At 39.7% G+C, this 16937-nt stretch overlaps 2 protein-coding genes across 2 annotated transcripts; one reads left to right on the plus strand and one right to left on the minus strand.

The window, feature by feature from the left end:
* The first annotated feature begins 9844 nt into the window (after window positions 1-9844).
* Window positions 9845-10721, plus strand: LOC106091308 (trypsin-like). Its single transcript, XM_013257785.2, has one exon. It carries the CDS (start codon window positions 9876-9878, stop codon window positions 10638-10640), a length of 765 nt encoding a protein of 254 aa, XP_013113239.2. The 5' UTR covers window positions 9845-9875; the 3' UTR covers window positions 10641-10721.
* Window positions 10722-13917: 3196 nt separating this feature from the next.
* LOC106091313 (trypsin) lies at window positions 13918-14766 on the minus strand. Its single transcript, XM_013257791.2, has one exon. It carries the CDS (start codon window positions 14726-14728, stop codon window positions 13967-13969), a length of 762 nt encoding a protein of 253 aa, XP_013113245.2. The 5' UTR covers window positions 14729-14766; the 3' UTR covers window positions 13918-13966.
* Between the last annotated feature and the right edge of the window lie 2171 nt (window positions 14767-16937).

A 16937-nucleotide genomic window follows, 5' to 3' on the forward strand; every position in this document is an offset into this window, starting at 1 on the left:
GGAAAGGAGTAGACCCCTAGAAAATTGGTCCCGAAAGTGGGTATCAATTCTTGCCCTACCCCTCAATGCCTTTCATTTAAGCTCCACATTGACATGGTCGGTAAATATGCCTTATTGAGGGGTGTTTTGGGGATTGGGGTGGTGGTCCCCTGCACACTAAGCCAGGAAATATATCAGCAACGTGCTCTATTCTCATATATCTATATATCATTTATTTGAACCCCATATTGCCATTGGCCTCAAAATTGGATATATAATTCGTTTTCTAATCTCATTTAAACTCCTTATTGCAAAAGTCAGCAAATACGTCCGGTTTGGGGTATTGGCCCTAAAACCTATAAATATTTAGTTCCACTCTCTTTAAGACCCAAATTGTCTTGGTGAGAAAATATGTCCTATTTGGGGGTTGTTATGGTGGTGAGACTTTCCCTAGACAGTTGGTCCCTAATGTTGACATCAGATACGTGGTCTACTCCCAAATACCTTTTATTTGAGCCCCATTTTTCCATAGTCGGCAAACATGACCGGTTTTTGGGGTGTTTTGGGGAAGGTGTGGACCGCAAGAAACATCGTCCCTCATTTGGATATCAGATTCGTATTCTGCTCGCAAATACCATTCATTTAAGTCCCATATTGCCATAGTCGGTAAATATGTCCGATTTAGGGGTGTTTTGGTGGTTGGTTGGTCCCCCTAACACTTGGACCGACATTTGGATATCAGATATGTTTTATTCGTGTGGGGCGGCCCCCTAGATACCCTTTCCGAAATTTGGATACCAAATTTTTATTTTTAGGGTACTATATGAGAGCACACAAAATTTCGCTTAAATCGCACCACCCATCTCCGAAATCTGGCGTTTCTGAAAATTAGGGTAAGGGGGAGGGTCCACCCCCTTCAGATATCAAAAAATGTTGTACCCTATTTTCACCACGGGATCATTATGCACCATCTGTGAAAATTTCAAGAAAATCGATTCAGTCGTTTCTGAGTCTATAAGGCACACACACACAAACAAACCTACAATCAAACACAAATTCATTTTTATATAAGATATACGACTAGCCGAACCGAGCCCGCCCTGCTGCTCCTTCTTTAACTCTCTAATATCTTTTTAGGGTGGGAACACTTCGCTCTGAACGTGGATATCGAATTCGTGCCATTGTAGCCTATGTCCGCTTAGACGCTGAACGCCTGCGTTCGAATCCTGGCGAGAACACGATCAAAATTAAAAGCAGCTGGCGACATTTGTAATGTATCATGCCATGCATGGTCATGTAAAAAATTCTCCCCAAGGAGGTGTCGCACTGCGGCACCACGTTCGGACTCGGCTATAAAAAAGGTCCTTTATCATTTAGTTTAAACTTGCACTGAAAATAGATATCAAATTCGTTCTTTATTCCCAGCGGAAATGAAGTTCAGTTTAGGAGGTGCTTTAGGGCTCCAAAATTGGATATCAAATTCGTTTTCTACTCTCGAATACCTTTCATTTGAGTCCCATATTGTCATAATGGGTCAATCAACGTAGTTGACTTATTTTTGGAAGAAAAAGCGCCACCTAGACTTGAACGCAAATTTTAATGTCATATTCGTAATCTCCGTAATATTCGTAAAATCCCAAATGCCTTTTATTTGAGTCCTATATAGACTTGGTCGGCTAATGTGCCCCTTTGGGGTTATGTCGTATTTGTATTCTACATTCGAATACTTTTCATTTGAGACCCATATTGACATGAACGTCGAATATCTCTGTTTAGAGGAGTTTTTGGGTTGGGTGGCTCGCTCGTTTTCTAGTCTCCAATACCTTTCATTTGATGTCCATATTGTGCCTATCGGCCCACTTTTTGTTTTGGATAGTGTTTTTGGGATAAGGGGCGGGACCGCCCCCTTCCGATATCTAAAAATTATATAGCCTATTTTTCCTTCCAGACAAACTTACACTATCTGTGAAAATTTTAAGAAAATTGGTTCAGGCGTTTTTGATTCTATGAAACAAACAAACCATGTCCATTTGAGGCGTTTTTGTGGTGACCCCTATACTGAGATCTGATTTTGTATGCAAGATTTGTAATCTACTCCCTAATATCTTTCATTAGAGCCCCATATTGACATGAACGTCCAATATGTCTGTTTAGAGGAGTTTTTGGGTTGGGCGGCTCGCTCGTTTTCTAGTCTCCAATACCTTTCATTTGATGCCCATATTGTGCCTATCGGTCCACTTTTTGTTTTGGATGGTTTGTTTGGGGTAAGGGGCGGGACCGCCCCCATTCGATATCCAAAAATTATATAGCCTATGTTCAGCCGTTTCTGATACTACGGAACAAACAAAAAAACCGAGTCTCCTATATTCATGATGGGTCTTATGCCAATTTTAGGCGTTTTTGGAGGGTAGGGTGACGCCCTATACTTCGATCCGATTTTGTATGCCAGATTCGTAATCTACTCCCGAATATCTTTCGTTTGAACGTCCAATATGTCTGGTTGGGTGAATTTTAGGGTTGGGACGGCCCGATATGTACTTAGACTCAAATTCGTATAGCATTCCCATATTGTCGCGATCGGTCCACTTTTGATTTTGGGTGGTGTTTTTTGGTAACGGTCCGTCCCCGTTACCCAGTTACTTGGACCCAATTTTTAATATGAAATTCGTATTACACTCCTGAATACCTTTCATTTGAGCCCCATATTGTCCCGATCGTTCCACTTTTAGTTTTGGATAATACCATTAGGGTAAGGGGGAGGATCCGCCCCCCTTCTGATATCAAAAAATTATATAGCCTATGTTTCCGTCCAGACCAACCAACACAATCAGTGAAAATTTCAAACTAATCGGTTCAGTCGTTCTTGAGTCTATACGGAACAAACAAACAAACCGACAAACAAACACAAATTGATTTGTATACCCTACACCACTACTGTGGTACAGGGTATTACATCTTAGTGAATTTGTTTGCAACACCCAGAAGGAAGAGAGATAGACCCATTGATAATTATGCCGATCGACTCAGAATCATGTTCTTATTCGTCTGTCTGTCCATGTACAGGTCGCCGTTTTCATCCGATCGTTTTCAAATTTGGTACAGGCGTGTTTTTCAGCCTAGAGACGAGGACTATTGAAATTAGAAAAAATCGGTTCGGATTTGGATATAGCTCCCATATATATGTTCGTCCAATTTGCAGTAATAATGCAATTAAATGGTCATTTGTTAAACGATTCTCTCGAAATTTGGCGCGAAGGATTTTCTTACGACTCTCGACATTAATGGTGAATTTCATGGAAATCGGTTCAGATTTAGATATAGCTTTTATATATATATATATATAGCCCGATTTTTACTCCTAGAGCCACTGCAAGCGTATTTATTGACCAATCATCCCAAAACATCATACAACACTTTCCTTGGCGACTTCCACAATATCTGAGGAGTTTGCTCGAATTCGGTTCAGATTTACATATAGCGCCCATATATTGGGTTGCCCAAAAAGTAATTGCGGATTTTTTAAAAGGAAGTAAATGCATTTTTAATAAAGCTTAGAATGAACTTTAATTAAATATACTTTTTTTACACTTTTTTCTAAAGCAAACTAAAAGTAACAGCTGATAACTGACAGAAGAAAGAATGCAATTACAGAGTCACAAGCTGTGAAAAAATTTGTCAACGCCGACTATATGAAAAATCCGCATTTACCTTTTGGGCAACCCAATATATGTACGCTCGATTTGCAGTAATATTACAATAAAATGGTCTTTTGTTAACCGATTCTCTCGGTTCTTCTCTCGGGAAGGATTTTCTCTTGACTCTCGGCATTACTGGTGAATTTCATAGAAATCGGTTCAGATTTAGATATAGCTCTCATAAATATGTATAGAGTATTAATTGTTAAGTACCACTCTAATACACAATTATACATTGTACATAAATCTTAACATTCTAACATCTTAACACTCTCTCTCATATCTGTTGTCATAAGTTGATGTATCTCATAGACACATACACACATACACCTGTTTATACATATATTTAGTACTAAGCTCTCATTAGTAGTTCTTGCAGCTTTGATTTGCAATAAAGAAAACAGTAAGCATTTGAATACTTACAAGGCCGCTTGTTTCTCTTAACATAATAGTGTAATACACTACATAATTGGCGACGAGGAGAAAAAAAATAACGGAAAACAGCAACAACGATTGCAATTTCAAGTTTGAGGTTCAATAACCTATAAAAAAAAGTGAAGTGCATATGTATATATATATGCAAATGAAAAAACTGTGTTATGGAATTAAATGAAAATAATTATTCAATGCCGCCAAAAATGGATGATGCAAATGTGACTCTAAATAGTGGTCAAATGACGGTGTTCCAAACAACGAATGTGAACGAGTTCAACCCTAATGTGGAATCTTGGGAAGTGTGGAAAGAGCGCCTTGAAATCCATTTCTGTGAAATTGGTTGCACAGAGGACAACATAAAAAAATCGATTTTGTTGAAGTCGATTGGTGCAGTGCCGTATAAAGTGCTACATAGTTTATGCAGCCCTGATTCCCCTGTTCGTAAGACGTATGATGAGCTGTGTGTGATATTGGACACACAATATACTCCACCAACGATCGTTTTTAGTGAGCGAAAGAAGTTTCATGTGGCAGTTAAGAATGATGGCGAGTCTGTTGCAGAGTGGTATGCTCGTGTGAAGACCCTAGCACTTAATTGCAAATTTGGAGCCCATTTAGATGCATTCATCTTAAACCAATTTGTAATGGGTTTGCCAAATTTTATGTTCGAGAGGCTATGTGAGGAAGATGAAACTCTAACGGTGCAAAGTGCGTTGAGAAAAGCTATGATATTGGAAACAAAAAACATGGCGAAAGTAGCAGAAAGGGATCAAAGTTCAGTAAACTTTGTTAACAGATCGAAGCCTTCGAGAAAAAATGGCGGTGGTGGTAACAGCGGCAATAGTTATGGCGGTAACATAAGTGGTGGTGGCAGCAGCGGTGGTAGCGGTAGCAGAGGCAGTGGCAGCAGAGGAAATTTTGGTGGCAGCAGAGACAATAACGGCAACGGTGAAAGAAAATCATCGTGCTCTCATTGTGGTTGGCGTAACCATAGCTCGCAGTCTTGTAAATACAAGAACAGCAAGTGTCATTCCTGTGGAAAAATTGGCCATTTGGCATCTGTTTGCTACAATAAAAAGAGAAGTGTTAATTACGTTTCTAATGATACTAGTGAAGATTATGTTGATAATGATGTTTTCAATTATTCTATTTTTAGTGTGGCTGAGCGAGGTTCTAGTGACGTGTATTCCCTTCCAGTAATAATTGATGGTGTCAAATTGAATGCTGTGTGTGATACAGGTGCGCCATGTACATTGTTGCCTTTGTCGTTTTATGAAAACAACGATGTTAAGAAGGTTCTTCGTCCATGCCATGTACCATATGTGGATTATAGCGGAGACAAATTGAAGCTGGTTGGTGAATATGATGCCTCAATTACTTTTGAAGGTAAAACTAAATCTGTAGTTGTTGTTGTTGTTGAGTCATCGAATCCCCCATTACTTGGACGTTCGTTTTTACGTGCTTTCAACTTTGAATTGCTGCAAGTGAACAATGTAAATTGCCCAAATTTAAATTCCGTGATCGAGCAGTTGAGAATGGAGTTTTCTGAGGTTTTTGAGGAAAAATTGGGTGAATATAATATCAATGCTGTTTCACTGAGGGTTGCTGAAAATGCAACACCTGTATTTTGTAAACCAAGGCCTGTCCCTTTGGCTTGGAAAGACAAGATTGAGGCGAAATTACGTGATTTAATTGCGACTGGTGTGTTGGAACCAGTAGATAACTCCGATTGGGGTACACCTTTAGTACCAATTTTGAAACCAAATGGCGATTTTCGCATTTGTGGAGACTATAAAGTCACAATTAATAAGTTTTTGGAGGATTTCAAGTATCCTTTGCCTCGGATTGAAGAAATTTTTGCTTCTTTGGAGGGTGGTGAACTGTTCACTAAACTTGATTTGTCGAATGCCTACAATCAACTTGTTCTTGATGAGGATTCCCAATTGTTGTGTGCGTGGAGTACGCACATTGGAACTTTAAAAGTAAAACGTTTACCTTTTGGTGTTAAGACAGCAGCAGCTATTTTTCAAAAAACTATGGAAAATCTATTTAGAGGAATTCCATATGTTGTAGTATATCAAGATGATATTACAGTCACTGGTAAAAATATGCAGGAACACATAAGTACGTTGCGTTTGGTTCTACAAAAATTACAAAGTTCTGGATTAAAACTGAATTTAAAGAAGTCTGAATTTTTCAAATCCAAAATATCGTATTTGGGTTTTAATATTGATAAAAATGGACTTAGCAAAAATAATGATCGAATTTCGAGCTTAATTTCTGCCCCGATTCCTACAAATGTTTCGGAATTAAGAGCTTTCGTTGGTATGGCGAACTATTATTCCAGATTTATTGAGAATTTTGCGCAAATCATGTCTCATTTTTACCACTTGTTGGGTAAGGGCGTTCCGTTTGTCTGGTCGGATGATTGTCAGCAGGCGTATGATTTGATTAAAAAGTTTGTAACTTCAGATCGGGTTCTGGTCCATTTCAACCCTGAATTACCAATAATATTAACAACGGATGCTTCAAATAGTGCAGTAGCAGGAATTTTATCTCACCAATTTTCGGATGGTCTCAAGCCCATTGCTTTTGTTTCAAGAGCATTATCAAAAAGTGAGAAAAATTATAGTACACTTGAAAAAGAGGCGTTGGCGATTGTGTTTTGTGTAACAAAACTCAAACAGTATTTACTTGGAAATACTTTTGTACTAAGAACGGACCATCGTCCGTTACTTGCAATTTTTGGTGCAAATAAAGGTTTGCCTATGATGGCCTCAGCACGTATGCAGCGCTGGGCACTGATTTTATCCGGTTTTAATTACACCGTTGAACATGTTAAGGGAGTGCAAAATGAAGCTGATGCTATTTCTAGAATGCCCCAAAGAAATTTTGAGAGCAATAATATTGAATATTCCTATATAAATTTCATAGAAAATGAGGAAAATTTCAACTTGAATTTCAAGACTGTATCTCGTGAAACGAGACGTGACACTGTTTTGTCAAAAGTAGTAGAATGTATTGCAAGTGGAACCCTGCACAATTTAAAAGAAGATTTGTATACGCCATATCGTGAAAAAGATACACAACTTTCTGTCGAAAATGATTGCGTTCTGTGGGGATACAGAATCGTAATTCCAGAGAAACTGAGATCTGCAATCTTAACAGAATTACATCGTTCCCATTTGGGAATTGTAAAAACAAAGGCTTTGGCTAGATCGTATATATGGTGGCCTGGTCTTGATAAAGATATCGAAGGTTTAATCAGGAATTGTATTCATTGTCAAAAATTGCAATCCAGCCCGGAAAAGAGCAGCCTAATTCCATGGGTGCCTGATGGTTCTGTGTGGAGCAGAATACACATTGATTATGCTGGCCCGATTAAAAATTTTCATTTCTTCATTATCATCGATGCTTTTTCAAAATTCGTCGAAGTATTTAAAACCAAAGATTTAACAACTGCTTTTACAATTAGAAAGCTGAGAGAACTGTTCTCACGCTATGGTTTGGTTGACACGCTCGTTAGTGACAACGGACCACAGTTCACATCATATGAATTCAAGAATTTCTTGGCCTTAAATGGTATAAAACATGTCTTGACTCCTCCAGGACATCCGTCCACAAATGGTCAAGCAGAAAATTTTGTCAAAACTTTTAAAAAGTCTATTTTAGCAAATTTAGACCAAAACAAAGATGCCAATTTGGATCAAATATTATGTCGTTTCCTAATGGATTACAGAAACATGAAACATTGCACAACAACTGAATCTCCAGCTATGCTGTTCTTTGGCAGGAAACTGAAAACCAGATTTAGTCTTCTAAAACCCCCAACAACAAAACAAAACATACTTAAGTCTCAAGACAACAACATAGTTCATCACAACGGTAATCGCAAAGAGTTTTTTTTTGAAGGTGAAACTGTGTTAGTACGCGATTATCGAAATCCAAATAAACCTAGTTGGACTAAGGCAGTAATTCAACGGCAACTAGGTCCACAATCTTACTCCTGTGTTTTGTCTCACAACAACAACGTCATCAAACGTCATCTTGATCAAATTCGTGGTCATAATCTAACACAACAACAACAGCCAATCGAGCAACCAACAACAACTAATAACAACAACACATCATCATCTGAACCTGTTCCTATGCAAATGAATGAGGATGTTTCACTCACTAGAATGGAGCTCAGACCACGAGAGGGAGGTAGAGTTGTAAAGAAATAACTCAATTAAAATTTTCTATGTATTTTCAATATAAAATCATTTATTTATTATCAGCTTTAGGAGGAGCATATAGAGTATTAATTGTTAAGTACCACTCTAATACACAATTATACATTGTACATAAATCTTAACATTCTAACATCTTAACACTCTCTCTCATATCTGTTGTCATAAGTTGATGTATCTCATAGACACATACACACATACACCTGTTTATACATATATTTAGTACTAAGCTCTCATTAGTAGTTCTTGCAGCTTTGATTTGCAATAAAGAAAACAGTAAGCATTTGAATACTTACAAGGCCGCTTGTTTCTCTTAACATAATAGTGTAATACACTACAATATGTATCGCCCGAATTTAACTTCTGGAATCACGGTAAGTGCATTTATTGACCCATTTTGCCAAAATTTTGCAAAACGCTTTCCTCGATAGTCATAGATGCCATAGTATCTGAGAAGTTTTCTTGAAATCGGTTCAGATTTAATTATAGCTACCTAGATATAGCTAGCTACGTCCGATTTTGAGAAATATTGCAATAAAGTGCTCATTTTTTAACCGATTCTCTCGAAACTTTGGCAGGAAGGACTTTCTTATGACTATCGATATTACTGGTGAATTTCTTAGAAATCGGCCCAGATTTAGATATAGCTGTCATACTCCAAGAGCCACCGCAAGCGCATTGTTTGTCCAATCTTGCCAAAATTTTGCAAAACGCTTTCCTCGACGACTACCACATTATCTGAGAAGTTTGCTGAAAATCGTTCAGAATAAGTTAACCGTAGTTATAACAGTTTGAACATATTTGCTCGGAATTTGATACAGATTGTTTAATAACCCATCTGAAAACTTCCGCCGAGGTCCATCAGAATTGGTTCAGAATTGGATATAGCTCCCACATTGAACTTATAGGGTAGGTGTAGGGTATTATACAGCGGGTGGCGCCCGACCTTTGCCCTTCTTTTATTGGTTATATATAAGATTTTGTCAAATAGGAGGTATACTTATCTAGTCATTCCATGTGTAACCCATCGAACTATCAATTTGTGACCCCATAAAGCATATATGTACATTATTAATCAACTTGACATTCTGAAACGATCTAACCAAGTTCGCCCATCCGTCTGTCGTTTTGTGAAAATCATGATAGCGATCGAATGAATAAAAATCTTTCCTGGAAATTTTACACAAATACCACTTATTGATGTTGGTCGTTATCGATTGCAAATAAAAAAAAATACATAAAAAATTTTCCTGGAGTTTTTGCGCATCTTTATAACTGCCTCAGCTAAGTCCAAATGAATTGTGAAAAAAAGTACTGTAATAGCTTCCAAGAATAGAAATCACATATATATGACGTTATTTGGAAAAGCCCACCTCTGAAATATTTATTCAATTGAAGGAAATCCTCACCTTAAGCTGGGTAAATGATAAGAAAATATCCGCAGTGTTTATTGTTTTCGTCTACAGAATTACAAACTATAAAGAGTGGGCATTTGACTGCGAATTCATCAGTTTTTTCTTCTTTATACAATAAAATGTTGCGCTTTGTGGTATTGTTCACCTTGGTGAGCTCCTCTCTGGCTGACGTTTCCAGCAATGATTTCTATGGACGCATTGTAAATGGTGTTGACACCACCATCCAGGACCATCCCTATCAGGTCTCTTTGCAAACTAACAAAGGCGACCATTTCTGTGGCGGTTCCATTATCAGCGAGGACATTGTTGTTACCGCTGCCCATTGCATGCAATCGCACTCTGTCTCCGAATTTAAGGTTCGCCTAGGATCAACTCAATACAATACTGGTGGTGAATTGGTTGAAGTCAAGTCATTCAAGTCCCATGAACGCTACAACCCCAAGACAATGGTGAACGATGTTGCTGTCATCAAATTGGCCCGTCCTGTAAAAGAATCCGCTTCAATCCGTTACATCAAATTGGCTGACAAAACTCCTGCCACTGGCACTCCTGCTGTGGTTACCGGCTGGGGCACCACTTGCTTCTTGATCTGCAACACTTTGCCCAAGACCTTGAAAGAAGTCGAAGTTGGTATTGTCGATGAGAAGGCTTGCGCTTCCAGCGAATATAAATACGGTTCCCAAATCCAACCCAGCATGGTGTGTGCCTATGGCCTTGTTAAGGATGCCTGCCAAGGTGATTCCGGTGGCCCATTGGTTGCTGAAGGCAAATTGGTTGGTGTTGTTTCTTGGGGTAAGGGTTGTGCCCTCGATGGTTTCCCAGGTGTCTATGCTGATGTAGCCACCCTCCGCTCTTGGATAGAAAAGACCGCCAAGGAAATGTAAAATTCTACGTTGTATAGCAAAAAAAAAATTAAAGAACATGAGATTAATTGAATAAAATAAAATTAATTGAAATTAATTTAATTTCTGGTGTTTCTCTTCTAAATAATGAAATTTTGATTGAATTTCCTATAGAAAGTTTTATCCAATGACAACTCAACAAAGTTGTCAATAAAATGAGTTTTTGGTAAAATTTCTTATTGCTTTTTTGCGGGAAAACCTTTACGCGTGTGACGAGTACGACTCTCGCCTTATGCCTGGTTAAAACCCAACCTCTGTTAACCCTGGCGATTAATTCCAACTCGAAACTGCTTTCGCATTACTTTGAGGTGGATCCCATATCTGGTGATTTTCATCTTCGTTATGTCTGCGTCCAGACCTCCGCATTCATTTGATTAAACTCCGCCGTGTCCACGTCTATCTTCTCCTGCGTAGTACTTGTCGGCGTATCTCATCACCGCTTCCCAGTTCTTCTTGTGTTCTAGCATCCTCTGGATTATTGTCCCATGCGAAACCTAGTCAACGGCTGTTTCCAATTCCCTTGGTCCTTCAATCCGGCACTCGCAGTGGAAGAATGTATGTTCCACATCGTCTGCAACTCCTAGCTCCTCTTAAATGCACATGCTAGAGGAGCATTAACCCATTGTGGGCAGGTATTTCCGGAAGTAACCATGGCCTGCCAGCATCTGTGTGACGAAATAGTTGACATTGCAGTGGTTCCTATCTCTACACATTCCTACATCGGGTATTAGTCGTTCGTTCCCATTTCGTTCACCTTTGTTGCCATCGCGCAATGGCCCGAGTATGATCCGTTTGAACCTCACCCTATCCTCTCTGGGTGTTGGACTTCGCGGTGTAGAGCCTGGCACGCTCCATGGCCTGTAGGTCTATCGGAACCATTCCGCTTATTACAGGGTCTGCGGGCTCCGCCGCTGTCCGCCTGCCGTAGTTTGAGCTCTGCAACTTCCGTGTCTCTTGCCGTGATGACTGCAGCGATGTCGTGAGCATATCCGATTAGCAAGGTTCCGTCTGGCATTTCTGTGTTTAGTATTCCATTATAACTGTCATTCCAAAGATCCGGTCCAAGTATGGAGCCTTGTGCCGATCCTGATGTGACCTTATATTCACTCGGTTCACCCCGAGAGTTATAGACAAGTATCCTGTTATGCAAGTAACTTCTCATTATTCTCATCAGATACGCCGGTATATTAAAGTCCTCTCTGAATGTTGGGAGGACGTTAGACCATCTGTGGCTATTGAATGCGTTGTTCACATCCAGTGTGGCTAAGAAGACTATCGAGTAGTGGTTGCTTTGCCTAGCTGTTTCTACTATCTCCACCACTTATCTAACAGCTGTGATTGACGGAAGAGCAATGGAAAACATAGTCCACACACTTTTCCCCCGACACGATCGTAGAAAAGATGAAGCTTATGAAGAGCCCACTGACAAAACAATCCCGTTTACGACGGAATACCGGCCGGAGTCATCAAGCAACTAGCAAAAAACAACCGGAATTTCTTGTAGGAATGTTTAACAAGTGCCTATTTGAAGGTGTTTTTCCGGAGGCATGGTAGAGACAAAAGCTGCTGCTCATAAGCAAGGGCAAAGATGATCTAACATCCCCATCCTTACTCAGGCCACTCTATATGCTGGATACTGTCGGCTAGCTTTTGGATCGACTTATAAAACCGCGGTTCCAGGACACCATCATTGAGGAAGGTTAACTCTCAATGAGACAACATGGCTTCCGGGTAGGAATGTCCATGATCGGATCTGTAAGAGATGTGCTGGTGATAATAAAGACGGCTAGGCAAAGGAACCACAACTCTGGGCCGATGGTCCTCATGGCCGCACTAGATGTGAAGAACTTATTTAATAGTCCCAGATGATCTGACGGCCTCCTAAATATCCCCGAGTATCTGATGAGAATATTGAGAAGTTGTTTGAGGTCGCATCAGCAGCAGCGCATGCCTCCATTCTTGGACCGGGTCTTTGGAATGCCAGTTATGATGGAATACTGTGAACAGAAATAACGGACGGCACCTAACCAGTAGGATATATGATAACATCGCTGCAGTCATCACGGCAAGAGACAGGGAAGGTATAGAGCGCAAACTACGACAGGTGATGCTATCGGTAAAGAAGTGGCCAGATTCCCACTGCTTGCAACTTCAGATGCAGAAAAGTGCTTCTGCTGTTACTCCTAGCAAAAAAAAAAAATCCCAGTGAAGGTGGATATACGTCTAGACGACATACTGGTGAAGATCAAGAAATCTGTCAAATATCTAGGAATCCGACTGGATCCAAAGTTGACCTATGCAGAGCAAATCCGGCACGCGACAACGGCTCAACACAGTCGACTGATGGCAAACATAGGTAGGCCTCTCTTAATGGAGACATGCAATAGCATCCCACTCTATGGGAGCAAAACATGGAATAAGGCAGGACAGCGGCTCTCCTCTAAGGATCATATTGTCCTAACGAACAGTGTCGAAGCCCGTAGCCCTTGTAATGGCGGCAATAGTCCCGCCAAGTCTACACCCAGAGAGAACAGGGTGAGATTCAAACAGACCATACACGGGCCGTAGGGCATAATAAAATAGCATAAGGCGAGAGACACCGCCTCTGGTCCCTTTTTTCATCATGGGAGAGGCACAACACGAAGTGCTTCTGGTCCGTACCGGGATTGAAAAGAACCCCGGCATTAGTTGTATTCGGTTTGCCAGAACCTCCTCCATCATCGGCAGATGTCGTTGAGGTGTATCCGGTGCATGGAGTGAGTCATTTCCGATCTTGACGCACTGAATATGTTGCAAAGTGCTGTGCGAACATAAACAGCAGTGGGTCACAAGCGTCGTTGTCGTCGCTTTCTGCGTCCTCGTCGTCGGACTTTTGCGTGTTGGCCTGTAAAATTCTTAGCATGCATACTGACATGAAATTTTGACAAAATTTCCTATAGCAATGACATTTTGACACAATTTCCCATAGAAATGAAATTTTGACAAAATTTCCTATGGAAATGAAATTTTGACATAATTTCCTTTAGAAACGAAATTTTTGACAAAATTTCCCAAAGAAAGAAAATTTGGATAAAGGGAAATTTTATACAGAAATGAAATTTTTGATAAAATTGCCTACATTCTCGAAATATATACCAAATTTCCTTAGAATCGAATTTTTTACATACTACTGAAATGAATTTTTGGCAAAATTTGAAAAATGTTTGCCTAGAAAAGTAATTTTGTCTAGTTTTTATGTGGAAGTTATAAATCGATTACATTTTCTACGAAAATATTAATATTTATTTGATATTTTTCTTTGTAACAATTTACATTTCTTTGGAGGCCTTTTCAATCCATTTGCGGAGTGCAGCGACATCAGCGTAGACTCCTGGGTAACCAGGTTCAGCGCAGCCATGGCCCCAAGACACAACACCAACTAATTCGTCTCCCACTACCAATGGGCCACCAGAATCTCCTTGGCAGGCATCCTTCTCCACAGCATAGGCACACACCATGGTCTCCAGAATTAGAGACCCGTAGCTGTACTCACTGGAAGCACAAGTCTTGTAGTCAATGATGTCAACTTCCACTTCCTGCAAAGTCGTGGTAACATCACAAGCAAGGAAACAGGTGGTACCCCATCCAGTGACGACGGCAGTTGTGCCTGTGACAGGAGTTTTCTTTGCCAATTTTACATAACGCACTTTGGACGATTCTCTTACAGGGGTGGCCATTTTGACAAGGGCTACATCGTTTACCTTGGTATCGCGGTCATACTTCTCATGATTTCTAAATGACTTTACAGAGACTAATTCACCACCGACTTCGTTGTTTGTAGATCCCAGACGCACTTTGAATTCACTGGCGGAATAGCGTTGCATACAGTGGGCGGCTGTAACAATGATGTCCTCACTGATGATGGAGCCACCACAGAAATGCCTACCATCATTGGTTTGCAATGACACCTGATAAGGATGTTTTTGAATGGTGGTATTGACACCATTCACAATGCGACCATCTAAGCAATTGGGGAAAAATTCTGCAACAGCTGTATTTACCACTCCTAGAATCAAAAGGAAAGGCAACATTTTGTTGGCGCAAAAGAGTGTGGGGAACTGAATAGCTTCTGAGTAACTGCAGAAATTTTATATCAGAATTTATGATTTTACATTATAAAAGTTAAAAGGGTTTCTTATCATTGTCTCTAATGCACTGGGAATGATTGTGGATCATCATAGTATTTTTCTTTGTTCTCGAATATGTCAAGAAACGTTAATTTATAGTATATGGTATTTATGAATATGGAAGATCTATGATATTAGGTGTGGAAAATACGTATCTATTTTAATACCCACCACCATAGGATGGGGGGTATATTCATTCAGTCGTTCCGTTTGCAACACATCGAAATATCCATTTCCGATTTAAGACGATTTAACGATGTCAGTGTGTGTGTCTTTCCGTCAGTTGTAATCACTCTACAGCCTTCAAAAATTGAGATATTGAGCTGAAAATTTGCACAGACTCGTATTTATTCCATACGCAGGTTAAGTTCTTGAATGGACCCAATCCGGACTATATTTGGATAAAGCCCCCATATAGACAGATCTACCGATAAAAGGTATGAAGGCCATAAAAGCTTTCTTTATTACCCGATTTCGCTGAAATTTAAAGCAGTGGGTTATTTTAGCCTCCTGACACCCAATCTAAATACGGTTCAGATCGAACTATATTTAGATATAGCCCCCATATAGACCGATCTCCTGGGATCTCCCGATCTCTTTTTATCCGATTTCGCTAAAATTTGAAACAGTGAGTTATTTTTAGCCTCCTGACACCCGATCTAAATACGGATCAGATCGGGCTATATTTAGATATAGCTCCCATATAGACCGATCTCCCGATGAAGGGTCTGAAGGCAATAAAAACTTGATTTATTAACTGATTTCGCTGAAATTTGAAACAGTGAGTAGGTTAAGGCCTCCCAAATTCCGACCTAAATATGATTCTGATCGCACTATATTTAGATATATCTGCCATATAGACCGATCTGCCGATAAGAGGACTGAAACCCATAAAAGCTTTATTTATTACCCGATTTCGCTGAAATTTGAAACAGTGAGTTTTTCTGAGCCTCACCATATCCGACCTTAATATGGTTCAGATCGGTTTATAATTGGATATATCTGCCATAAAGACCAATATTTTGTTCTACAAAATTGAATAGTGGCATATATATTAGACCACTCAATGTCCGTGCCAAATTTGGGTGCTTAAGTTATCCAATTTTCACCGGATTGTGACGAAATGGGGTTTACATATATGCCCGAGGTAGTGGGTATCCAAAGTTCGGCCCGGCCGCATGTATGTATGTATTTGTCTGTTAATTAAGTACTTTTTAACCAGTGCATAACTTGTTAGGTAGTTCCTTGTCCATCTTAAATCTGTAGCAGGATATTGGGATCAATTGTGACTTTATGTACCTATGATCTGATTAGGTGTATTTCCATAGTGGGGACCTAAGACCTGATTATGATGTAATTGTTGAATCTATCTGCATCTACCCGAAATTCCCAAAGCATTACAGAATGGAATATATATTTCATATACCTGAAATAACAATAACATAGTAGTGGGATTCCCCGGAATGAACGCAATACGAATACTTGTAATATGCCTTTTGATGCCCTCTGTTTACACCTCGAAATATGCGTCTAAGACCCCATAAAGTATATATAATCTTGATCGTCATTTCATTTTAAGTCGATCTAGCTATGTCCGTCCGTCCGTCCGTCAGTCTTTTCGTCCGTCTGTCCGTCCGTCCGTCTGTCGAAAGCACGCTAACTTTCGAAGAAGTAAAGCTAGCCGCTTGAAATTTTGAACAAATACTTCTTATTAGTGTAGGTTGGTTGGTATTGTAAATGGGCCAAATCGGTCCATGTTTTGATATAGCTACCATATAAACCGATCTTGGGTCTTGACTTCTTAAACCTCTAGAAGGCGTAATTCTTATCCGATTTTATTGAAATTTTGAACGAAGTGTTTTGGTATCACTTTCAACAACTACGCTAAGTATGGTTTACATCGGTCCATGTTTTGATATAGCAGCCATATAAACCGATCTTGGATCTTCACTTCTTGAGCCTCTAGAGGGCGCAATTCTCGTCCGATTTGACTGAAATTGTGCACGTGGTGTTTTGCTATCACTTCCTACAACTGTGCTAAATATGGTTCAAATCGGTACATGTTTGATATAGCTGTCATATAAACCGATCTTGGATCTTGACTTCTTGAGCC

The sequence above is a fragment of the Stomoxys calcitrans genome, chromosome 5 (genome assembly GCF_963082655.1).
Source record: "Stomoxys calcitrans chromosome 5, idStoCalc2.1, whole genome shotgun sequence".
NCBI lineage: Eukaryota > Metazoa > Arthropoda > Insecta > Diptera > Muscidae > Stomoxys > Stomoxys calcitrans.